The 26,455-nt window shown below is 40.4% G+C and overlaps 2 protein-coding genes across 4 annotated transcripts; both read left to right on the top strand.

Annotated features, from left to right (window-relative positions):
- The first annotated feature begins 1,092 nt into the window (after positions 1-1,092).
- On the top strand, positions 1,093-3,318 carry DNAJC28 (DnaJ heat shock protein family (Hsp40) member C28). Its single transcript, XM_089512061.1, is given in 3 exon segments — positions 1,093-1,172; positions 2,022-3,149; positions 3,152-3,318. Coding segments are annotated over 2 exon segments (1,149 nt in total). The 5' UTR covers positions 1,093-1,172; positions 2,022-2,050; the 3' UTR covers positions 3,202-3,318.
- Positions 1,094-23,022, top strand: TMEM50B (transmembrane protein 50B). Of its 3 annotated transcripts, none has more exons than XM_089512063.1 (7): positions 1,094-1,172; positions 11,586-11,749; positions 16,279-16,391; positions 17,070-17,137; positions 18,256-18,348; positions 19,956-20,013; positions 21,334-23,022. In XM_089512063.1, the coding sequence occupies exons 2-7, from the start codon at positions 11,651-11,653 to the stop codon at positions 21,377-21,379; spliced, it is 477 nt and encodes a 158-aa protein (XP_089368189.1). In that variant the 5' UTR covers positions 1,094-1,172; positions 11,586-11,650; the 3' UTR covers positions 21,380-23,022. The 3 variants fall into 3 exon arrangements, with proteins under 3 accessions (XP_089368189.1, XP_089368188.1, XP_089368190.1); XM_089512062.1 differs by lacking the exon at positions 1,094-1,172 and adding an exon at positions 4,972-5,115; XM_089512064.1 differs by lacking the exon at positions 1,094-1,172 and adding an exon at positions 11,026-11,238.
- Positions 23,023-26,455: the final 3,433 nt, after the last annotated feature.

Raw genomic sequence — 26,455 nt, forward strand, 5'->3', positions numbered from 1 at the left:
TTGGGCAAAAAGTCACACTCTCTCAGCCTCAGAGGATGGCAATGGCAAACCCCCTCTGAACCAGTCTTGCAAAGAAAACCCCAAGAGAGGGCCACCATGAGTTGGGAAATGACTCGAGGACACACAACAACAACAACAGCAGGGGTCTGCGAGTGGCCTAAGTACCCTAAAAGGCCCCAGGTCCTGTCTAATCTTAGAAGCTAAACAGGATCAGCCCTGGTTAGTACTTGGGTGGGAGACTGCTAATGAAGCCAGGTGCTGCAGGCTATATTTCACAGGAAGGAACTAAAAGCCATCTCTGAGCATTCCCTGTGAAGTTATTGGGGTTGCCATAAGGGCCCAGTGACTTGAAGGAAGATACAAACACAAGGGTCAATGGGGTTTTAAATAGACTAGTGGGACTATTCACCCTGCAGTTGGTTACTAGGCATTCATGTCAAGGGACTACCTTTACCTTTGTAGTGGGTCTATACTGGTATAATGTGTAGGAGGCAGAGTAAAAGCTTGTAAACAATACTCTGAAATAGAGTGATTTGATAAAAAGAGAAATTACTCTTTTAAAAAGAAATCTTGATTTCATTATGTAATCTGTACTATAGAGCATATTCAAAAGAGTATTAAACCCAAAAGTATAACCATGGAAAATCCAGTCTGCTCTCGACATTGACGTTGTTTCTAGCAATCATGGAGTAATAGCACATGAAATAAATTTTGTTTCCGTTATCATTGGACATACTCCATAAAAAACTAAGACAATCCTTTAATCTGCCTTAAATGCAATGCATTCAGGTCTTAGGAGCCACAACTTATGTGTATGGACTTTTGGTTCAGTCTATTTCCAGTTCAGTACTGGAACAAATGATATTTTCTCCTATTTTGTTTCCTTCTCCTTGTTTAATCTAAATACAAAAACATGTGGTAGTTATTCTGTTGACTTTAGTCTTTGACTCATATCTTTTGTCCTTCCAAGATGGAAGAATATACAAATGATAGTATCCAGGAAAACATTTACCAGTTTTATGTATGTCATTTAACTGAAGGTTCTTTGCTGATCATCACTTATATTTTTGATGGGACTGTTCTTTCCCCCCATAGTCTAAAGGAAGCTGACAGAAAGCTTCAGAATTGCCAAGACATGCGGAATGACCATGTTTCTTCTAGAAGAATTGAAGGTAAAATGGTGTCGGTCTTCTCACTTTATCATTAAGAATATTCCGTCATTTGTTTTCTAAATTAATTATTGCCTGAGACTGCAAGATTCTTGATTCAGTTTCAAAGATGGGCTTAAGTTATTTAGAGTTACTTTCTTTAGTTAATCTTATTGATCACATATTCAGTCAATCACCTGACTTTTAATCAGTTGCATTTTTTGGTGGCAGCATGAAGGTTAGTTGTTCCCTTACAAATCTGGAAACAATTTGGAAACTCACTGTTAAGAGGAAGGTCTCTTTCCAAATCTGAAAATAGGAAATGCAGAGTAGGTAGACCAGCACAAACACAAAGCCATTGAGAAAAACTTTACAGAGTATCCTCACCTCCTGAAATTCTTTCAGGTACTTATGTCAAATTGCATGTTTTCCCTCCATTTCTATTGGAACTTGAGTTAATAGATGGTGTGATGCATGTAATACTAATCTGTCAGGTGGAATATAGCTTCAAAAATGCTCCCATTTCACTGATATTGTGGAAGCAGAATCCAGCAAACATATTTATAAAGCAGGGGCAGGCAAAGCATGTCTCCACTCCACTGCTAAGTGGGGTTCAGGCCTAAACTGGGGAAGGGATGGAGAGAGGTGTGGCCTTTCAAGGTCTGGGACAGGACAAAAGTGGACAAAGTTATTCCCTATTCATTTATAAAGTATACTTCGTAACTGCTTAGCCTCTGGGTTAACTGTGTGTGAGAATTAACTCAAAACATTTGTTAATTATCTAAACTAACTCACAGAAAAGAACCCAAGAATGGCAATAGATCTTTTCAAACATCTATCTAATTCACTTAAATTCCATTTGAACTTGTTCAGGTTTGTACCTGTAGCTACACTGAAGAGCTATGAAGTGGCTTTCTGTGGTGCTGATGAGAAAAATACAATGTCATATCTCGGTATGTTCAGTGCTGGTTCCAAAGAAACACAATCCAGCTCCACGTTGCTTTGATTATGGCCATCGACTGCTGTCAGATCACAGGCGTAAGAACATCAAAGAATCTTACAGGATTCTTAAAGTTCAGGAAGGTTGCTCACTGGATGATGTTAGAAATGTATACCGAGATCTTGCCAAGCAGTATCACCCAGACAGCGGATCAGCTACAGCAGATGCTGCAATTTTTGTGCAAATTCAAGAAGCATATACAACTGTGCTTAATGATATAGCTGAGAAAATGAAATCAAGAGAAAAGGCAGAGGATGATGAGGAAGACAGATTCAAATCTAAAGCACCACAACACAGACACTATTTAAGTTTTGAAGGTATTGGTTATGGTACTCCAAGTCAAAGACAAAAACAGTACATGCAGTTTAGAGTTGATCGGGCTTCTGAACAGGTCATGGAATACCGGAAGCAGATTATGGAGAGTGGACTTGCTATGAGTGAAGCTATGTTAGCTAAAGATGTACGGCAAAGTAAGAAAGCAAAGATCACCCAAGCAATGGAACGATTGGTTGAAGACCTCATTCAGGAATCCATGGCAAAAGGAGATTTTGATAACCTTAGTGGTAAAGGAAAGCCTTTGAGAAAATTTTCAGATTGTCCACATATTGATCCTATGACTCACAACCTGAACCGGATCCTGATAGACAATGGATACCAACCAGAATGGATTCTCATGCAGAAAGAAATACGGGAAACCATTGAAAAGCTAAGAAAGGATATGGTTATTTCTAGGAAGAAACTGGGAGATCCAATGACACCACAGAAAGCAAAACAATGGCAGGAGATTTGTGAACATTTTATAGAAGATGTCAAGGCATTAAACAAACGAATTAATGATTTCAACTTAGTTGTTCCCCTTCTCAGCAGACAAATGGTACATTTTAATGCAGGCAAAGAAATTGCAAAGATACAGGAGCTCCACAAAATCCAAGTGGGAAAAAAGACTGGAAATGACACAGAGAAAGCAGAAAACAAAAGTGGTAGAGCATCTGATATTAAAACCAGTTTTTTAAACTGGATTACTCTTATTCTGAAGTAGAATTAAGCAGATAATAATTTGATTTTTCTGTGAAAGACAGATCCTTCCAAAAGACTTTAAGATTTTTCTTCTTCTGTTTTACTGTTGGAACAATTTCTAGTTCAAACACATAGTAAGTGATCTTTGCTGTGGAAGGATAGGATTAAATAAAAACACTTCTACCAGCATGCCTTGCCTTTGTTGCTATCCCTTCATTTGTTAGTTATGGTGAATTAATATTTTGATTAGAAATTTAGTCACCTACACATTTGGACAGTTTTAAAAATTAGCTGAAACAGACAAGTGTTTGTTCCTAGAGCAAAGGTTTTAAAGTGGCAGGAATTTTTAGGGACGCTAAAAATATGACTGTGGGAGAGATATCTTGAATTAATAGGTTTTTGTGAGGCTTTTGGGCTCTGTGGCCATGTTCTAGAAGAGTTTATTCCTGACGTTTTGCCAGCATCTGTGGCTGGCATCTTCAGAGATTCATCTTGAATTGAGTTATTAGGTCCATTAGAACAGATCTACTGAACCAATTGCTGAGTGGTATGTCAATACTTTAGTAAATATATTGAGTAGGTCTCCTGTAGTTGAGACTTTCAATTTGAAGTGTAGCAGTGACTATTACTGAAACAAATTTAGGTTGAGAGTTACTGTTCCTGTAATGGGAAAACTTACTAGAACCATATCCTTTAGCTAGTTAAGCAAATGTACTGCAGCTTATCTAATAACAGCAGTGAGTGAAGATACCTGTAACTGCTATTTTTACAGCAGTGTGTAGTTTGGATAGTGTGGCTATTACAATACTGAACAGTAAAATCACAATTCCTGGGAGCTAAAGAGCACAACTTCAGGTCTGTCTGTATGCATGTCATTCAAGACATAGTGTAAGTGCCACTATAAATCATGGGACTAATTTCTGAGGAGATATGCATAGGATTGCATTATTAAATGACCAATAGACATCAAGTTTAAAGCAGTGCAGAAGAAAACAAAATGGGAAAGGAAGCTGCACATTTAGGTGCAGCTAAGGATGGATCAGCACTGAGGAATCAATGCAGTTTGACGCCGCTTTAATGGCCATGGCTTAATGCTGTGTAATTCTGGGATTTATAGTTTTGTGAGAAATTAAGCCTTGTCAGAGAGCTTTATGTTTGCCACAGAAAACTCCCAGGATTCCCTAGCACTGAGCCAGGGCAGTTAAAGCAGTGCCCAAACTGCATTAATTCCTCAGTGTGGCAGCAGCCTAAGGTCTAAAACACACTGCAGAAATAATCCAGTTTGAGACCGCTTGAACTGCCCTGGCTCAGTGCTAGGGAATCCTGGGAATTGTAGTTTATTGTAGAATCAGAGTTCCCATGACAGAGAAGGCTCAATGTCTCCCAAAAACTATATTTATAGAAAGATAGATAGATGTTGTATATTTACACACACACACACACACACACAATGTTTTAGATGTGTGTGTATATTTACATGTTGTCAATATATAAAACACACACACACACACACACATATATGTTGGAGATAAAATAAACATAAGCAGTTAGTGAGATCCCACTATAGCCAATAGGCAAAAATTCCTATTAACGCAGCAGCATCAGCATCAGCAGGGCTCCCAGCCGCAGGAAAGCGCTCTGAAGCCTCGCGAGTCGCGACCGACTCCTGCGCGCGCCAGTTCGTCTATGACGTCTGCGGGTGGGCGGAGCCACGGAGGCCACACCTTCGCCAGGCATATCTGTCTCAATCTCTGTCTCTGCGCCGGCGCGCTGCCCAATCACCGCGCTCATCCCGGTTCCTCCCGATTGTGACGCGTCAAGCCGGGAGTTGATTGGTGGAGGCTCCCTGTGGCTTCCTTCCTCGCCTCAGCCTGTGGCTGGCAGGCAGCAGGGCAGAGCAGGGGTGGCCCTGTTGGGGCAGTGGATGGAGCAGGCAGGAGGCGCTTCCAGGTGAGAGGGAGAGGGAGAGGGGGAGGCTCGCGCGGGGAGCCCTTACTATCATTCCCACCCGGCGCCCTCCTCCTCCGCTCACTCTTGCCCTTGAGCCCAGCGAGGCTGGGGGCAGCGGGGGCGGCTCTGAGGGAGTGGGCCACCCCAAGGAGACCCCGCCGTGGGGCTTTCTTCTTGGCAAGATTTCTTCAGAGGTGTTGTGTTTGTTGTTGTTGTTGTTTGCCATGGCCATCCTCTGAGGACTCACTTGCCCAAGGCCTCCCCTGCTCTCCAGAGCCCCACGCTCTTTGGCGATAGTCTCTGCTATTCCCCATGCCTCTCCCTTCCTATTTATGGACATCCTTACAAACACAAACGCCTGGTGCTTTTATATGACTGCCTTATTTTCCATATCTCACTTATTATTATTATTATTATTATTATTATTATCCATTCTGTATTTTCACACATTACATATTTCTCCATTCCTACTTATGGATGTCTCTACAAACACAAATGTCACACACATACACACACATGTATACATATTAATTTTCCATATTCTCACACATTCCATATCTCTCCATCCTATTTATGTATATCTTTAAAACACAAATGTGTGACTATATATACTGTATATAAAGTGTGTGTGTGTGTGTGTGTGTGTATATAAAAACATATCTCTTGTCCTTTCTATGTATATCTTTACAAACACAAATGTATGGCTATATGTAGTCACACATTTGTGTTTGCAAAGATACCCTGACCCTTGGCCTGAGAACCAGTGCTTCTGAGACCAAGGCTCAGGAGGCCAGGAGTGGAGGAGTGTCTGTTCCTCAAGTCCTCTGAAGAAGTGGCTCTGACTCTATGGCAGCTCAGGCCAAAATAAACCACTTTTAAAGGTGCCACTAGGCTCTGTCTTCTTTCCTCATTATATCAAAACATAGCGAGGAGGGACCAAAACACATTGCAGAGATAATCCTGCTTGATGTAGTACATTATGTTTGAATGTTGGACTATGACTCTGGAGATCAGGGTTTGAGTCACAACTCAGTCATGCAAACCCACTGGCTGACCTTGGGCAAGTCACACGCTCTCAGCCTCAGAGGATGGCCATGGCAGGCTCCCTCTGAATAAATCTGGCCAAGAAAACCCTGTGATAGTTTTGTCTTAGGGTCCATATGTTGGAAACGACTCGAAGGCACACAGCAAAGCACAAATGAGCATCTAATTCTTTCTTTCCTGTGGGCAAAAGTGTTTTTAGCACTTGTTTTAGTTTCGATTTCCAAGCCAGGGAGGGGGTTTCCTGCCCCGATGGACGGATGGATGGTTTCCTGGCACTCCGCTGTTTTTGTGTGTGCGCAGGTGTTGGGGAAATTAAAACTCTTCATGAGAATAGTTGGGGAATGCTCACCCAAGGATGCCTTTACACACCCTTCTGTCTGTTTCTGTGCAGAGGAGTTGACTGCGCCCCTTTTAAATTATCTTTCCATCTCTGGAAACCGGTTCCACTTGTGGGACCAAGCTCAGCAAGAGTGACTGGAGCTTTGTATTCAAAGACACCATCACAGTGTTCGTCTGGAAAACCATTATGCAGAGGGATCTTGTATGCCAGCCTGGTGTAGTGGCTTGAGTGCTGGGCTGCCATTCTGGAGACAAGAGTTTGATTCTCCAGCTCAGCCATGAAACCCATTAGTTGACCTTGCGCTTTTGGTTCTCAGATGGCAAACCTCTGAACAAATCGTGCCAAGAAAAGCCCATTTACCTTAAGGCCACCATAAGGTAGAAATGACTTGAAGGCACACAACAACAAAGAGATCTTGGAGCAGTTTTGAGGCTCACTGGAAGAGAGAAGTTGGGAGCATGAGCTTTCATAGACATGCGCCTACTTCCTCAGATGAATGCTCTGTAGCTTTATATGAGTGCTTGCGAAAGGCAAAAAGCCAATAAAGGAGGCCTCAGCGGAATGAAATTTATTACAGGTTTATTAAAGTGCTGCATTTGCATAGATAAAGGCTGCCTGCTTATTCATTAAAATCTCGATTTCAGAGTTTTCTCAGTGTATTGGCTTGAGGATTCAGCAGTAGAGCGCAAGGGCTTTGTGTGAAAAGGTTATCAGGTTGGTGTTTGGGACAAAGTAGCACAGACCACAAAGAGCTGGATTTGGTAGCTGCTGGAATGACCAAAATAGAATTCCAGAGGGCTGCTGTTGGGGAATCTCCATCAGAGATTTGCATTTTGAAACGTGTGAAATTGGGTCAGCTAAGCACAGGTTGCCTACTCTGGATATTTAAAATTTCAAAAGAAGTAAAGTAGAGGTTAGGGAGTGCACAGCATAATTAATGCTTCATGCATGCATATTGCTAACATTGCTTTTTACCTCATTACTGAACATGAGAATATCTTGCAAAAATGTTGTGTCGGCTTATGAATTAAAATTATAAGGGAGTTGATTTCAAAGGGGAAATTAAACATTCTGGAAGAATTTATTTCTTTATTTGATATATACTTTTTTCTCCCTATGAAAGATGGAAAATTAAAATTTAGGTGCCTGGCATCAGAAAAAAAGTTAAGAAATGTAATGTTCCTCATGTTTGCTAGCTGAAATCAGTGAAGGTTGCAGCCCAGTCTGCTATACATTTATTCAGAAATATATCCTTTCATTCCACTGGGTTTATACCCAGATAAACTTTCAGAGGATTGTTGCCCTAAAGATGCTTATCATAGCATTTGATCTTCAAGCGGTAGAAAAGTTATATTTTGGAGTGTGGGTCGCATACTCCCTCCGGTAGTCATGGCAGTTGGGGAGTTCTGGAAATTGTAATCCAAAAAAGTAACTTTCCATGCTCTGTCTGCCTCACTGTATCACTTGGTGCTCTAACAATTGAAATCCCAACATGTCTATGTCAGCTTCCTTTAACTGAATTTGTAGCAAAGTACTGTATTTTCCAGTGTATAAGACGACTCTTTAACCCTCTAAAACTGCGTCTAAAGTCGGAGGTCGTCTTATACGCCGGGTTAAGCCCTGGCCACAGAACCACAAGAGAGCCCTGCGGCCCGGCGCGCTCACCTGGTCTGTTCCATAAGGCTTCCTTACGGCTTCCAGGCCTCCAGCAGCCCCTTGAAGCCTGTGCACAGCTGCCGGCTTCACAAGCCTCCGGAGGCCTCTTGAAGACTGCATGTGCGTGCACGGCCGGCTGCCTGCTTCAAGGGGCCTCCGGAGGCCTGTGAAGCTGGCACCCACGCTCAGGCTTCAAGGGACCTCCAGAGGCCTCTTGAAGCCTGCGTGTGCGTGCATGGCTTGCAGCCGGCTTCACAGCCCTCCGGAGGCCCCTTGAAGCCTGTGCGTGGCTGCCAGCTTCACAGGTCTCCAGAGGCCTGTTGAAGTCTGCGTGCGCATGCGCACGGCCAGCTGCCAGCTTCACAGAAAGAGGGGTAGTCTTATACGGTAAGTATATCCCAAACTTTATATTTTTACTGAAAAAGTTGGGGGTCGTCTTATACGCCCAGTCATCTTATACGCCAGAAAATACGATATACTGGATGCCTTAGATGTGGATCTTCAAGAAAGGTGTTACCGCTTTGAAGCTAATATCCTACAATAGTGTATCCCACTATTTTGAGTAAAGTGTAGAAGGAAATCATTGTAGAAATAAATCAATGCAACACTTCCACAGAATATGGTGACATTGTCTGATTATCTCCCTGTAATGGTATTGTTGTTGTGTGCCTTCAAGTTGTTTCTGACTTGACAGTGATCTTAAGTCAACTATATCATGGGGATTTCTTGGAAAGAATTGTTCAGAGAGAATTTGCATTTGCCTTCTTCTGAAGGTGAGAGAGGGTGACTTGCCCAATGTCACCTAGTGGGTTTCCATGGCTGAGGAAGGAATTGAACCCTGATCTCCAGTACTGTAGTCCAGTGCTCAAACTATTAGAATCATAGAGTTGGAAGAGACCACAAGGGCCATCCAGTCCAACCCCATTCTGCCATGCAGGAAATCCAAATCAAAGCATCCCCGACAGATGGCTATCTAGCCTCTGTTTAAAGACCTCCAAGGAGGGAGATTCCACTACACTTAGACTATGCTAGCTCTCTGATAGAGGTATTAGATGTCACTTAATATAGTGTAATTATATCCCTTAACCTGCTTTTTTCATTGACAGTTTTACTGCTGCTTTAGTCCATGATGGTGGATGGAATATATTTGGTTTCTCTGTGTATCTGTTTCCCCATTCACCAAGAAAACAGCTGTGCAACTTTTTTCATCAGTTTTATATTTTACAGTTGTAGATCAGGAAGTGTCTGGGTAGATACTCTAGTACAGGGGTAGGCAACCTACGGCCCACGGGCCGGATGTGGCCCGGCGAGGCCTTGGGACTGGCCCCAGCCCGGTCCTGCCACCGATTGCCGCCAGGGCCTTTGGCCTCTTGCGCGAGGGCAAGGGGCCTTTGGCCTATGAGGAGGAGGTGGGCAAGCGGGGGCATGTAACGGACCCCCTCTTAAAGATGGCAGGCGCTTGGGCTTTACTTATCCCACCGCTGCCACCTCATTACGCTGCCACCATGTATGTACCGGATGTCCAAACCACAAGCCTTCTTTTTTCATGGCAAGCACCTGGGACTTCTGTTATCCCACTGCTGCCACCAATTATGTAACGGTTACCCTCTTTTTTATGCCTGGCGGTAGGGTCCTTTCTTTATATAGTAGCGTGGAGCTGATATGTATGACTGACAAGCTTTTATGTAAACCAAAATATAAACTTTATTAAACAGAATGGTTGAACATCTCTTTCTTGAACTGAATAATATTATGTAATTGCTAGTTCAGGCACAGGTTACTTAGTTACACTTGTATTATTTGACTCGGCTACTGTCACTTTACTTTTCCCTAGATATCCCTCTATCACCTAGAGACTTTCCTGCCTCTCTTTAGACAGTTCGTTCTCTTAACTCAGCCACCAAGGCTAACCATATCCCGCAGGATATTACACTCCAGTCCCTCCCTCTCCTAGAGGTCTGGCAGTGCAACGGTAGGGAGCCCTTTCTACACAGACTCTACCCCTAACCGTCCTTCTCGAGCCCTGGAACCCTCCCTCTCAGGATTCCAGCCCCTAACTAACACATTCCCTCAGGAACTCCTGGACCTCAGTCCTCTCTCCCCAAGATTCTAAACCCTAACTGCCGTTCTAAACTGTCCCAGTTCCCACTGACTCCCCAACTGTCAGTTCGGAATCTTCAAAAGTTCCAGCCCACAGGCTATTGGCTGGCCCTCAGCTGCCTTCTGATTGGACAGCTGGGAGTGCTCTCCGTTACAGGGGCAATTGTCTATAGACAAATTTTTGCGTGTCTTCCATTTTTTAAAAAAAGTATCCTCCATTTGAAGTTGTTGTCCTACATTTGTCCCGGTTTATTTATTTATATAATTTTTTAAAAATTTAATTATTTATTTTTTGGCTTCGGCCCCCCAGTTGTCTGAGGGACAGCAACCCGGCCCCCGGCTCAAAAAGGTTGCCTACCCCTGCTCTAGTATAACTATGTCTTTCACTATAGGCTATTGTACACCTGTCCTAGAACATCATCAATCTCTCCTTGTAAAAGTGATGTGCATACTCTGGTCATTTTGCATGAATGCAAGGTGTGAGTGGACTGATATCTAAAACAGCTACAACCCCTGCATAGCCTATTTCTGTGAGTAATGTGATATTAGATTCATTGCCTCATGCGTGATCATCCCTTCTACAATGGTATTTTTCAAGTGAATAGGGGAGTGAAAATGTAGACACACAGGGTTTCCTAGTCTATTCTGTCCTTATTCATTCTCTGTGCGTTTTTTCCCCTACTGATGGGGAAAGGACAGAGAATGGGGTTAGGAAATCTTGTGTGTGTACATTTGCTTGCATATCAGGAGAGTAATATTCAGCTTTTCATTACTTCTTAGCCTAATGCTATGTCTAGCCCCTCTACCAGCATGGGACAATAGACTTCAAAGAAATGCATGTTGACTGTAATTGTAGGCCTATATTGTTCCTTGACAAAACATCTTTTTGGGAAAATCCAATGCAAAGGAGTTGTCTTGCTCTAGAGACCTGTTCAGAAGAGATACACAGTACTATACAGAGGGTAGAGCAGGAGCCTGAATAGGTATGTATAGCTGTAGATAATTGTATATCTGTACAGTCGACCCTTGGTATCCACTGGAGTTTGATTCCAGGACCCCCTGTGGATACCAACATCTCTGGATCTTCAAGTTCCATTAAATACAATGTATCATGGTGTCCCTGGTATAAAATGGCAAAATCAAAGCTTATTTTTTGAAATTTTTATTTTAAAAATAAATTTTCAAGCCATGGATGCTTGAAACTGTGGATAAAAAATCCATTGATATGGAGGGTCAGCTGTATATGGGTTCTTGCCTGATTACTGTATACTACTATTTAGAAAGTCTGTGGGAATAAACCCCTCATATATTTTGATCATCTTTTGTTTAGATCTTGGAAGCTTATGAAAATCTAATGCAAATACACAAGTAAAGAAGCAAAACCGAACTTAGAAAATGGCAGGCTTCCTGGACAATTTCCGATGGCCAGAATGTGAGTGTATAGATTGGAGTGAAAGAAGAAATACTGTTGCTTCAGTGGTAGCTGGGATTCTGGTAAGTCTTGAGACAAATTACTGTACAAAATTGACTGTAAGTCGACCAGTTGCTGATGGTAAAAAAAAATAATCATATTTAAAGGCACTGTTTATGTTGAAGCTTTGGGAAACATTTACATTTGGTCTGTTACAATGCAGTAGTGTGCAAGTTTTCTCAAAAGTTATGTTCTCTTGCATTGTTGAGGACCAGTTAGGCATTAGTCTTATACACGTTTTTGTTGTCTGCCTTCAAGTTGTTTCTGACTTATTTGACCGTAAGGCAAACCTATCAATGGGTAAAAATCCTTGTCAGGTTTTTTGGAGGAAAATATGCTTACCACTGCACTATTCTGTGCACATTTTCATTTGAGAATAATCACCACACTTATAGATTGGTCAAAGAAATAATATTTGTATTAAAGGCCTTATCATATCAGAATATATTCTGGGAAGTTATGAACTACAAAATGGGGTGTTGTTAGGTTTCCTCTTGGGAGAACTGGAAGCAGTACAGCAGAGTAATGAAAGCATAGGTTTGTTAGATCAGCATATTAGCAGTGATGGTTATTTTGGCATTATTCCAAGCACACTGTCTAAATCATGCATTAGTGATAGCTGCATTCCTAATTTTCTCTTTTTTTCTCAAGTGATATATGCCATCATTACGAATTCAGTTCTAGTTTTAGTTCATCTTTCTTATGGTCATAGATGGATTCAGATAGCACAGTGCAGGTTGAGCACCTCTAATCCAAAGTCCAAAAACCTCAAAAACCAGGAACTTTTTGCCACCAGCCACCCGTTTCCACCTTCAAGGCAGCAACTGTGCCACTCCTGCTGGTTCATCTCTCAGATCCTCTGTCTCTTGTCACCCTTGTGTCTCATACATAACAGAAGGGGCAAATGAATGAAATGTGAGGCTGAAGCAAGACAGGAGCATTGAAGCAGCTGCATTGAAGGTAGAACCAGGTGACAAAATATGTGAGACTGGATCGAGACTGAGGATCCTTGAAATGGCAGGAATCCATGCTTGTTATGAATCCACACCTCCTGCCATTTCACAGATCCTCACATCTTTCTCTAGCCTCACAAATAAAGTACAGGTATGCACTATGCTATACTATTGTATTCCATTTTTTTGATAAATCATTACTAGATATATGAAGCAGAAATGGAAAAGACATATTTTGCTGTCTCCTCTCTGTTCAGAATGAGCATATACTTTAAACATATTAATACAAGCTGGTTTTGTAGTTGTGATAAGGAAGTATGATGCTTTACTATTTTAATGTTGTCTTAACAAATAATTTTAAAAGTTCAATTATGCATTAAATTTTAAAATGTATTAAAAACTCTATACAAGCCTTAAAATCTGAATTACACAGCATTTATATCCCAAACCTGATGGCATAAAAATGTTTTTATCTGTGGTCGAAAAGAAAGCAAAGATGGAGCCATCCTGGCCTCTTTAGGGAGGGGCTGTCATGCCAAGAGGGTTGTGTGTTCCATGTAGCCAGTTCCAGTTAACAACCTGGCTACAGCTCTTTGGACCAGCTAAAGTTTCGGAGAACTTTTCAAAGGCAGCTCATTACAGTAATCCAAACAGGATGTAGCCAAGGCATGTACCACTGTAGCCAGATCTGACCTCTCAAGGAACGGGCACAATTGTTGCACCAGTTTTAACTGTGCAAAAGAATTCCTGGTCACTGTCGAAATGTGGGCCTTTAGGCTCAGCACTGAATCCTGAAGTACGTTTAAACAACAAACCTGGGTTTTCAAGGGGAGTATAACCCCATCTAACACAGGTTTAATCTCTATTTCTTGATCTGTCTTTTGACTGACCAGGAGCACCTCTGTCTTATCTAGATTAAGCTTCAGTTTGTTTGTCCATTACAGCTGCTATACACTGATTTAATACAGAAACAGCTTTCTTGGAATTAGGTGGAAAGGAGAGTTGGGTATCATCAGCATACAGGTGACACCTTACTCCAAAACTCCAGACAACCTCTGTCAGCAGTTTCATGTAGATGTTGAAGCATAGAGGACAAGACTGAACCCTGAAGGACGCCACAGGCCAGTGACCAAGGAGTCTAACAGGGATCCCCCAGCACCACTTTTTGAGAGCATTCTTCCAAGAAGGAACAGAGCTACTGTTAACCGTACCTCCAAGCCCCATTCCAGAGAGGCGACTCAGAAGGATACTATGGCATTGAAAGCCACTGAGAGGTCCAGTAGAACCAGCAGGAACACACTCCACCTGTCCTGTTCCCTGCGTACATCATCCACCAAGGCAACCAAAGCAGTTTCTGTCCCATAGCCAGGCCTGAAACCAGACTGGCATGAATCTAGGTAATCCATTTCATCTAGGAATCCCTGGAGTTGAGAAGCCATGCTCCAGTAACTTGCCCAAAAATGGAAGGTTGGAAACTGGCCTATAGTTAGCTAATATAGTAGTATCCAGTTATTTTTTTTAAGAAAGAGGTCTCACCACAGCCTATTGGGACCCTGCTTTGTTGCAAAGAGGCATTAATCACTTCCTTTACCCACTCCACCAGTCTTCCTCTGGACTGTTTAATTAGCCAGGAAGGGCAAGGATCTAGTACATATGTGGTGGCTGTCACCTCTCCAGTGATACTGTCCACATCCTCAGGCTGCACAAATTGAAAAGTGTCCATCAATACTTGACAAGCAGGGGCCAAGATTACATCCACTGAAACTGTATCAACTCACATCTAAGTCAGAGCAAATCTGAGTGATTTTATCTGCAAAATAGTGAGCAAATTCTTCACAATGAGTTGTTGTGCTTACATTATCCTCTGGACCAGATCACAGCAGTTCTCAACAACTCAGCTGAATGGTTCTGTGCAGCTGCAATAGTTGTAGCCAAAAAAAAATAACCTTTTTGTTTGTTGCTCTACTATATGCCTTCAGATAGATTTTAGCCTGTTTTCAGTCAGATTCACTCTAACTAAACTTTCTGCCACTGCTGCTCTACTCTCCATCTTGTTCACGTCATTGCTGCCAGTTCCTTAGAGAAACAAGGAGCTGGTTTAGCTCCACTCCATGAGACGTAACACTTAGGAGTGATCATGTCTACTGACCTGGTCATTCTTGCATTTCACAGATCAACCAGGGGGCTTCAACAGGATCACCTGCCAAATGGGGTGGGCCATCCTAATGGGTTCCCCACTCCTCTGGACGCTCCAAGTTCTAGCAAGTCTAAACCTGATCAGGAAGTGATTTGCCCATGACAACAGAACAGTAGAAAGCTCCTCCATTCCCAGATCACTATTATGGGGAATGAAAGACCCATGGTTGTCATAGTGGACATGAAGTTCTGAGCCACTCCCAACATGGTAGCCTCAGCATGGATATTGAAATCTCCCAGCAATATAACCCTGGAGACTCCAACGCCAGCCTCTGAGACCACCCCAGCTATTTCAGGAAGGAAGACTGTTGAGCAGTAGGGTGGGCGGTACACCAACAGTCCCATATCTGTCCTGGCTGCTCACCTCTAAATACATACATTCAAACCCTGCAGACTGAGGGAATAGGACACATGGTTGGGGGATATTATCCTAGTAGACCACTGCCACTCCATCTCTCTCCTGCCCCCCCCCCCCCCCAGGTCTTGCCTGCTGCTGCACAGAGAATCCTGATGGGCAAAGCTGGGAAAGATGGACTCCCTGCCCCACTTTATCCAACCAGGTCTCTGTAACACATGCCAAGTTGGCATGTTCATCCAGGATCACGTCCTGAATGGCAGCTGTCCTACCATTCACTGGCCGGGCATTAAGCAGCAGTATTTTTAACCATGGGGGTTGCTGCCATGGCTTTTCAGCCTATTTGGGAAGAGATACAGTTTGGGAGCAATTAACACCCTATCATAGACTCTATCCTCAGGACAGTGCAACTGGCTCCCATTTTTATATAAGCAGATACAACCATGAAACCATACAGTCTTATGTATCTTGAAGCCAATACTGAAGTATGATATCTCTTAATTAGAGGAATGGGACATCATCTTTTCCAAGTGCCATTTACTATTTAAATGGAGTCTGCTTGACCTACATTGTTTTGGCCTCCATTTTGAGCCCATTTATGTTGAGTAGTTGGGGCAATTTAGTCTGGAAACATACTGTTTCCATGGAGCATCTCCTGGAAGTACTAATTTTTAGGTAGGCATATTTTTTCCAGTTTCAAATCTGTTCTTAAAGTAGTTCCCCTAGTTTCTTTCATAGCAACTAGTTTGATGTGGGGGCAGGGAACCTATAAGGTATTGCCAGAATTCATGGGGGCAGGGTGTTGCATGCAGCACATGAGCTGCATGTTTCCCATCCCTACTAGGAGGTATCTAAAAGCTACTGTGAAGGAGAGAGTTCTTTAGCTGCAAAATGGACCTACATTTGTTTCTGAAGGCTTGCTTCTCTTATGAGACTGGATGTCTAGGACCCATCTGATTATGAACTTTGAGTGGAAGATGGAAAAGGAAACTGCATAGGTGACCTTTCTATAGTTTCTGACTTCGTTTAATCATCACATGCAATGCAGTTTTTTACAGGTTGGTGGATAATGATTGATGCAGCTGTAGTTTATCCGAAGCCAGATCAAATGAACCATGCATTCCATACTTGTGGAGTGTTTTCCACACTGGCTTTCTTCATGTAAGTATATACAGTATAAAATGAATTTCATACCTCAGATGGCAGTTGAATGTAAACTGTCTCAAATGATAAAAAGAAGCTACAAAGAAACCCTTCTCCCTCTATCTATTTTGTTTTCCCTTTTATATTTATTTATTTCTTAAAGCGCTTGATGCCTTTATAGTTTGCTGCCTTCTCTGTTTGGGGGCATGGGCTGGTTTTCCTGGGTATCTGTCTCCACTATCTTCAGAGAGCAATTTCTGATCTACACCTCTTACTGTTTTTACACTTAATAAGTACCTTATGCCAGCTATCTAGGAATGATCCTTTCTTCTGCCTTTTGACTTTTTGCAGTAGACTGATCACTATCACTGCCAATATTAGAAAATATACTTAAGAGTTATAGATGTTAAACTATACAGAAATTACTATATGTATTTGTGTGGTAGAGAATCCAGTGAATCCAATACTCCTGTTGTCAGATACCAGTTACTGTGCTTTAGCATTTTGGCTGTTACCTGTTCAGGTTTAATAATTGCATATTTTATTGCACGATACATTCAAAGAGAAGAATGCTAACAATGAAGTTATTTACTAAGTGACTATCTTGTGGATCCAGAATAGTGAAGGTTTTTAATTCTTTTTAGGTTGCTGGTAACATCAATTAGTTAAATTAAAATGCTTCTTTTTGTCTTTTAGGATAAATGCTGTATCAAATGCTCAGGTGAGAGGAGACAGCTATGGTGATGGATGTCTAGGAAGAACAGGTGAGAATACATCTGTTTATCTAGCTAGACTTAATAATAATTAGAGAATTTGCTCTACAAGTGGATGCTGAGATGTGACCTATTTAAATACAATGGGCCCTCCATATATGCTGGGGTTAGGGCTGCAAGGCCCCTATGAGAGTGAAAAAACAGCAAAAAAAAACCAAAACATTTTTTTAACTTGAAAGCACACCTCTCTAGGAATTCTAGGACCTCCAGCACAACTCTGTGGCCAACATCTAGCAGACATTGGCCATATAATTGCACTGGATGGCCTTACAAATGCCTAAAAGAGTGTTATATCTACGGTAGGTCCTCCAGTGTGATTCTATGGTCAATGTCTGGCAGAGTCATGCTAGAGATTCTTAGAGAGAACATATTAATCAAATCTGTGAACAATCAGATCAGAACTGCAGATATGGAGGGCCAGCTGTATAGTACCACAAAGTAAGATGTGGAGCAGCTCATAAAAATATTGTTAGTAATAATTTCTAATACTGGCTAGAAAATTAAGATTTAGATTTAACAAATGACAGAATAAAAATGCCTTAGATGAATTCTGGAAACATTTCTAAATTATTGCACTTTTATATCACCATCTTCTGTAGAAATCAAGGACAGTATACATGGGATAACTACCATTTTCTCTTTCAAGTAAACCTGTGAAGTAGGTTGCTTTCAAGAGGCAATTAGGTTTCCAGTTAATGAAAGAAACTTCATAGCCAGAGGCTAGACACCCAGGCCTCCCTCATTAAAATATAACTCTCCTTTTGTTATATTGCATTTTACTGGTATTGTCAGTGCTATCAAGTGATTGTTCAGACCGAAAGCATCACAAGCTTGACAAAACAGTATAAGATTTTTACCCGATAGTCTCATTTATCTTGCACTATGTTAAACCATAATTTTTCTGGAGTTTATCATGATACCATTGATTTCTGAGGATAATGTTTTTTGTAGATGTTCTTTTGTGTCATCTTTGCAGTGTTGAGATGATGAATGCAAGTCTTGTTCTACTTTTCATGAGTGGAATAAGCAGTGGTGCTTCTTTGAAGTAGCATCCTCTCATAATTTACAGCAAATATTACCCCAGTACTTAGCTTCGTATGTTCTTACAGGTGCTCGTGTCTGGCTCTTCATTGGCTTCATGTTGATGTTTGGCTCACTTATTGCTTCCATGTGGATCCTTTTTGGAGCATACGTTACCCAAAGTAAGAGTCATTCTTGTTACTTTTTTATCCAAGGAGGAAGAAATACATACTTAACATCCTTTTTAAAATGAGATAGGTGCACATGCTTTTCTTTTTCTGTTGAGATTAAATTAAATTTGTTATTAATTCATTAATGTTTAATTGGATTTTAAAAGTATTATTACAAAAAATAAAAAAATAGGAAAAAATAAAAAGACGAAAAAAGAGGGAAGGGGAATACCTAGGATATGAACATGAGCTAGGCATTAATATAAGGTGAACATATTTACAAAAGTACATTTTCTTGAAATGGTATTCCTTCTTGAAACTGTAGTACTTATAAAAGCTGCATGTTCACTGTGTCATGCCCATATCATTGGAATTATTTAACAAGTACTGTGGAAAATGTTGTTGGTTAACAATTAACAGCATTTCTTGACGAGCTCCTGTCACTAATCCCAGCTTCTGCCAACCTAGCAGTTTGAAAGCAGCAAATGCAAATAGATAAATAGGTACCACTTTGGTGGGAAGGTAACAACGTTTTGTGCGGTCATACTGGCCACATGACCACTGGAGCCGTCTTGGACAACGCTGGCACTTTGGCTTAGTAACGGAAATGAGCACCACCCCTTACAGTCGGTTATGATTAAACATTCATGTCACAGGACTACCTTTACATTTTACCTTTACTTAATAGAAGCCCATTTAGCTAGGATTTGTGTACAGCTGTTCTAAATTATGTAGGCAGGTTCTACCCAATAATAGTAGGCAGGAAGGGAGGTTCTGTTGGCCTGTTCTTCCAACTGAACTGAATCTCAGTGACTCAGGGCAAATGCATTGTCTTCTATGGAAATTGCTAGCCCACTTCCTGGATATTTGAAAAATCAACGCTTTTTATTAGTTGGTGTTTATTTCATGTGTATGTGTGTCAGCAGTTTTCATAGGTCAAGCCTTTTTTGGGAAGCTGCAGGCATTTTGTTCCTTTCTTGCCATGTAGTCATGGACTGCAAACACTAAGTAGAAAAGTTTTGTGGCTTCCATCTACCAGAAGAGCTTTTGCCACATTTTACTCTTCCTGTAAAAGAAAAGGCCAGATGTTTTCTCATCAGTTAGCCATTGGGGCAGGGCAGGAGGGGTCTGAAGCACTGAATAAAAGGAGCTACTGTATTTGGTGGGATGGTCAAACAAGAAAGGTGGAAACTAGGAAAAAAAACATTGTTTAAAGTTGTGTCCTGTAACTCTAGCTGTGTAATACTGTTGTTTTTTTTATATTACTGCTGGCTTTTTATAATAATTCTTATATCTAGACATAATCCAAAGACCCCTTCCTGAGTCTTCCTCCCCTCTCCAGCCTGGCAGCAGCTCAATCTCAGAGCAGTGTTGTGTGCATTTTGAAAATGTTCAGTTCTTAGACACAAGTTCAGTGTGAAGTCCCTCAGTCAGATGGGACTCCACTATACATGCAATCAAAGGCTTAGTGTTTTCTGGTAGGAAGTGAGTGGTTCTGTCCAATATTTTGTGTTAAAAGAACTATTTTAGAGCTACTTCAGAAAAATGTCAAAAAAACCCCTTTGTGTATTACCATATTCTGAAGACCACTTAATATTCTTTGTATTTTTATTTCATAGATGTTAATGTCTACCCCGGATTAGCAGTGTTTTTCCAAAATGCTTTGATATTTTTTAGGTAAGTCATACCCAAACATTGAATGATTATGTTAAATATACAGTTGTTTAAAATTTGCATGATTCAAACAGAAGAATAAGATGTGTTAAGGCTTGTTATGGAATTCTAGTTCATGGTACAAAACATCAAAACTAAAAGGAAACTTTCAGTTCAATAATAAAACATATGAAGTACCTGTAAGCAGTGACAGAGATGAGGAATACACTGAAGTCCACCATGTGGTATTGCAAAGTAGTATCTTACCTAACACCAGTGTTTTGATTATTTGGTTGATAAATCTGGTTATAACCTTATTGGGTTTTTTTAAATCTAAATTCCTACTACTGTGCTACTGTAAAATCACATTCTACAGATTTTTCCAGGCATCTCTCTGTCTGGTTTGCATTGGATCAAAGGCCATATGTGATACTATGTTACATTTGAAATACATTATCTATACATTTATATATATTACCATGTTCAGAGGGCAGTGTCCTAGGATTAGTTCTGCTGTACCTCTTATAGTGCTTATTTACTGTTTGTATATAATGATGATTCAAAAGCTGTTACACTGGGTTGTGATTACTTGAAAAGGAGTGAGCATATCTGATTGGCTTTCTGTTTAAAGCCATGGTTTTCAAAGTCAGTAAAATCTCAGGGTGGAGGAGTAAATTAATTCTGAAATTATTGCATATCGAATGGGCTGCATGTAAGGATTTCTTCAGCAAAACATGTCATTGGCATTCATACTGGCTTGGTTATAGACTTTCTTAGTACACAATGCCTTCTTCCACGAAGTTTGTTCACTGACTGAATACAGTATTTTCACAGATTCTTCGCTTTGCTGCTGTTCTTTGAAATTTTAAGAATACACTTGAATATATCAAAATCTGATCTGTGCCTTTTGCAAAACTACATACTGACTAGTGGCTGTCTCAAACAGTTTTAAATAGTAAGGCTTAGTAAAAGAACCTGAAGTTTAAAGGGGCATATTTAAATCAGATTATGGCCTTAATCCAGTTTTTTCATTCAAACATTAAGTCACTGGAATTTAACGTAAGTGTTATTTATCAGCTTCACAGTAATATAATATGTCTAGTTGAGACCAACGGATTTAGATTCGTTTTACGACATGCATAGTAGATCATGTGCTTGGACTGCAGTCCGTGTTCAGATTGCTGTCAGTACCAAATTCCATTGAGTATGCAGTGCCTTGGGCTTTTATTCTAAGAAGCCAGTGGAGATGGTAATGAAATGAAATATACTGTATATGCTAGTGTTATATCTTTTTGCATGTAGATGAAACTAATGTCTGGTTTATGTCAAATTCTTTCTTCATAGTACCCTTATCTACAAATTTGGAAGAACAGAAGAATTGTGGGCTTAAGAGTACAGTTTTTCTTTATCCTGCTTAGCAAGTCCTGAATGTAAATATAAATTATGTTTTGGTTGTTTTCTATTTTTGCAGGCACATTTGCATTACACATTTTGAATTTTTCCTTTTTTTTGGGAAAGTGAACTGATTTAAATATTCTGTTCCAAGTTGTTATATTTAGCTACCTTTTTAATAGAATATGTACATATGTACATATTATTGCTCTCTGAATCTATATGTTAAATGACAATCATGGGGAAATATTTGTGCTAATTTCCTCATATTTTTCAAATAACATGAAAAGCAGTGAATGTTACCATTATATTGCAGTTGGCAGGATCATCTGATTATTATATGGAGTCTGTTTTAAGAGGCTATAGCTTTGTCAGAATCATCACATGCTGTTCTTAAGTGCAAATCAGCTTAGTAGCTTCTTATACTACATTAGCTGAGGGGTGAAAACTTTGATTAGATGATCAGAAAGTAACACTAAAGAATTTTATCTAGAATATCATTAGCAAGATTCTTCTAAACAGCCATTTTGTAATGCATGACAGGGAGGAAAAATTGTTTTCCAATGTTCTTAAAAGCTAGTATAATCTGGCAGCCTATCGCAGAACTTCACCTAACACGAATTTCCTGAATACTGGAAATGTTCTGTACTACTGCACAATTTGTACTGAACAAAATGCATGATAGAAGTATGAAAATTCTGAAATGCACTAAGATCACAAAAACTTTGTTTGCTAATGCAGCATGTCCTAAAATGGGATGGCCCAAATTATTTAAAACTAAAGTACTGGTATGTTTGGCAAGGCATAACATAATAGTTGGTTTTAAACTTGAGATCTTTTCTTATTTTAAAAAAATATATATCCCAAGTGTCTAATAACGTATTAACCTTTTGGGGCATTAGATATACAGGCAGGCTGTATGATTATTTTAAGTAAAATCACATTTGCCATGGATATTTGCATATTGAGGGTGAGGGAGGTCCCATGCACCAGTTGCTGCAGGAATTCCTGTTTGTTGCTTTCTATATATTTTAAGGAAAAGGTTTGTCTTTAGATGTGATTTGCTAAGATTCCAAAAAAAAAAAAAAAAGAAAAAAAAAAAAGAGGGAGGGAGGGAAAGATGGAAGAAGCCAATTATATTTTTTTAACTAGTCATGTTCAACTTGTAGCAAGGCTATCATTTTCAAAGAGTTTTATATTTTATTCATACAAATGATAAGCCTTTATGCTAGTGCAATTTGCACTAACTTGTATTGGTTGTATTTTGTGTCCCCAAATCCAAATTGTTTACTGAGAATTAAGTCAGGCTGCATAAAAAGCATATTTTAATAGGTTTTTTTCCTTTTATATTAAGTACTCTTGCAAGTTGTAGGGAAATGAAGAATCAGGTGAACTAGGAGTGCCCTGCATTCTGATTGTTAGAGGTCCTGGGGAAGTGGCCTGGTAGTGTGGATTTCTGTAAACAGACTTCAGTGGACAGACTATGAAGCAAATCCTTAAGCTGAGAGTTGTCCTATTATGTCAGACTTAATTTGTACTTGATTTCTCCATCAGACTGTCACCTTGTTCTGTTATAAAATTTTAGACAACCATAGTTGTTCACTGTATTTACATTAACATCCAATAAAAATTGGTAAAATATTTCGTTTTATCAAGTTTATACTGATACTACTGTAAGATCTTCCTATAAATCCCTTTGGTGTTGACTTTCTGAGTTGCACCAGTGCTCGATTCACATACTTAAGATGATGGAAAGGGGCATGGATACACCAAGTGCATGAAAACTTTGAATCTAGTAATCTTGACCCACTTTACAAGAAACATGCTAATTTCCTCACATTTCTGAAGAAGCAGTTTAAATTAAATAATCAGATAAGTTTTTTTTATTGTTTAGCTTTTTAAATCCTTGCTGCTCCTAAGTATAATAATAGCTTTTGGCAAAAATGGGAGGCTTCCTAAATATAGGGTAGAATCCATTTGGTGATTTAAGATGCCATAACCTCCCAATTTCACAAGCACAAAGTAGGTGTCTACCTTCTAGTGTGTTCATGTGTTTTCCTTGATTGCACTGTGACAACTACGTCGTACTTTGGTCCACCTATGTGGCTAGTCAAAGACCTGGAAAGTGGAACAGTATGTGGGAAAAGGCAGCAGCCGTTTTCCCCTTGGACCTCACTGACTGTCCAAGAAAGCTGAAGACTGGTGTTTCCTGGCTATGCACAGCAGCTGGATGGTGCCTGTGCATAGGGAGCTGATTGAATTGGGAGTATGTCTGGGTACCATCTAGCTGCTATGTACAGCCATGGAAGGAGGACCTTTCTGGACACCCAATGGAACTTCACTGATGGACCTTAACACACCACCATAGTTACAAGTTAAGGCTGGCCTTGGTTTGTTGCATTATTCTAAATACTTGTACCCAAAAGTGCAAGACCACCACATGTAGAAGGCTGCTCCTGTGTAACATCTCCCAGTGTAGATTCCACTCAGTCCTTTTTTTCTCTTTGCCTACTCGTATTCATATTCTCTCAAAAAATGTAAACATTTGTGTAAGTCTTCCATGTCTTTGTTAATTCTAATGGGTTTGGTGGGGAAACGAACTCATTTCCAAAACTGCAAACTAGCAAGCAAGCAAATGAAGAAGTAAAGCTCCAAAAGATCCAGAAACTAAAATAAGAGCATCACTTCTACCAGGTATTCCTGTTGAGGTGCCCACAATGTCTGAAGCCAAGTCAGTTGTTCAGTCCTGGGCCCTCTGCTTGCATGTTTTAGCAACACTATAAGGTTTAATGTACTGAAAGCCTTCTGGATGGTGTGTCACTGTAAGAAAATGTTTCTGATCATGTTGGTGGAGTCTGGGAGGTGTAGTCCAAAAGTTCAATTTTCTATATGCCAATCCTAGCTGCCGTTAAGGAAACATACAGGTGTCTAGCCCAAGCTTTCAGGAAGAGTATAACACAAACTAGAGCTCAAAATAAGATAAGACTGGTTAGGGGAGCAGGAAGCAACAAGCAGAGGTTTTCAAATGTTTGAGGCAAGAGAATGACCCAAGGAAACGTTGGGGCCACTGCTCAACAAGGAGCGTGAAATGCTAACAAATTACTACAAAAAGGCAGAACTGCTCAACACCTGATTTGATTCAGTTTTTCCTCAAAAAGAGGACTGTGTACTTCCATGCATGAGCAGAGACTTTGACAAGGAGCTAGTCAGGAATCACCCGGGAGGGCCAGATGAACTGCATCACAGCGTATTGAAGAAACTTGCTTATGTACTCTCAGAGCCATTTGCCATCATTTGGACAATGGGTGGAAGTGCCATGGGACTGGCGATGAGCAAACATTCTCTTCAAAAAAGGTCAGTCAGCCTGACCTTAATACCAGGAAAAATAGAACAGATTATGCAGGAATCTGTCTCAAGTACAGTATCTTCATGACAATGCAGTGATCACTAGGAGCCATCATGAGTTTATTAATAAGAAATCCAGCTAAACTGTTTTTTTTTTAAATTAGGTTACTAGTTTAATAGATTATGAGAATGCTATGAATGTCATCAGGATTTCAGCAAAGCATTTAATAAGGTCCCACATAGTATTTTGACTAGCAAACTGGTTAAATGTGGAATAAGTGGAACATTGTCAGATGAGAGCCGTAAGTGATTGTAAAACGGCGCTCAAAAAGTTGTCATCAATGGCTGCACTTCAATCTGGAAGTCTTGAGTGGAGTGCCTCAAGGTTCTTTCTTAGGGCCATTACTCTTCAACATTTTTATCAATGACTTAATGGGATGGAGAGAATCCTTATCAAATTTGCTGACTGGTGTGTGTGTGTGTGTGTGGCTAATGCACTGGATGATAGGAACAGACAAATGTAGAATTCTGCATTTAGGCCACAGAGGACAAATGCACAGGTATAGGATAGTGGATAGGTGGCTCAGGAGTATTATATGCAAAAAGGATCTTGGGATTCTTACTGATCATAGGTTGAACAGGAGCCAGTAGTGTGATGCTGCAGCAAAAGGGTTGAATGTTATTTTAGCCTGCATTAATAGAAACATAATTTCGAAGTCGAGGAAACTAATAGTCTCCCTATATTCTGTTTTGGTCCAGCCTCATCTGGAATCCTGCAGTTTTGGGAACCTCATTTTAAAGATATAGGCAAGTTGGAGCAGCTTCAGAGAAGGGCAACAGGATTGTAAGAGACATGGAGAACATAGGAAAGGTTAAAGAACTGGGCACATTCAGTTTGGTGGAGACAAGGATGACATGAGTCTTTAAATATCTCTCTAAATGTCTCAAGGGTTGTCGCAGAGTGGGGTTCATGTTTATTTTCTGCTACTCTAGAGGGTAGAACCAAATCTAATGGTTTAAAGTGACAGGAGAGTAGATTTCAATTGAACATTAGAAGGAATTTCTCGACAGTAAGAGTGGTTCAGTAATGGAACCAACTGGTCGTGTGGTCTCTTTCTCCGGGTATCTCCAGAGAAGCTGGGGAGCTGCCTGCTGAGGATGATTTAGCTGGAGATCCTGTATTGAATTGGGAGTTGGACTCAATGGTCCATGAGGCCCCTTCCAACTCTTTATGATTCTACCAAAGGGAAGCCAGAGCCTGCCTCTTCAAAGGTAAGTTTGCTTCATGTGCTGCAGCCAGGATAGGCGGCTGCTGAGGGCCTGTGATGGTCTCCTGTTGTCTAAGCAGCCAATCAGCGGCCCAGTGAATTTGATAAATTTCCCTTAACCTACACTGTTCAGGGTTTTCCTTCTACTTATTGACTGATCTACTCTAGCAATAACCGAGTCAGGCCATGTGTCAAGGAGTGTGGATTAGTAGATACTTTTTGGGAAATCTTTATTAGAAGTCACAAAATAAAAACCAGAAAGATACAACTCATACAAGATCTTAAGAATCTTATAGGTACAATCTTTATAAATAAATAATATTCATTTCATATAAACTATTGAAAAATTAATAAAATAACCTACACATTCTATTTTGATATGTTTCTATTATAAAAATAATTAACTTCCAGGCTCACTAATTACTGCCACTATCCATCTCTAAACAGCACTCTTCTCTTTC

This window comes from Sceloporus occidentalis, unplaced genomic scaffold (assembly GCF_023333645.1).
Source record: "Sceloporus occidentalis isolate IW3139 unplaced genomic scaffold, rSceOcc1.0.p SCAF_2, whole genome shotgun sequence".
Lineage (NCBI taxonomy): Eukaryota > Metazoa > Chordata > Lepidosauria > Squamata > Phrynosomatidae > Sceloporus > Sceloporus occidentalis.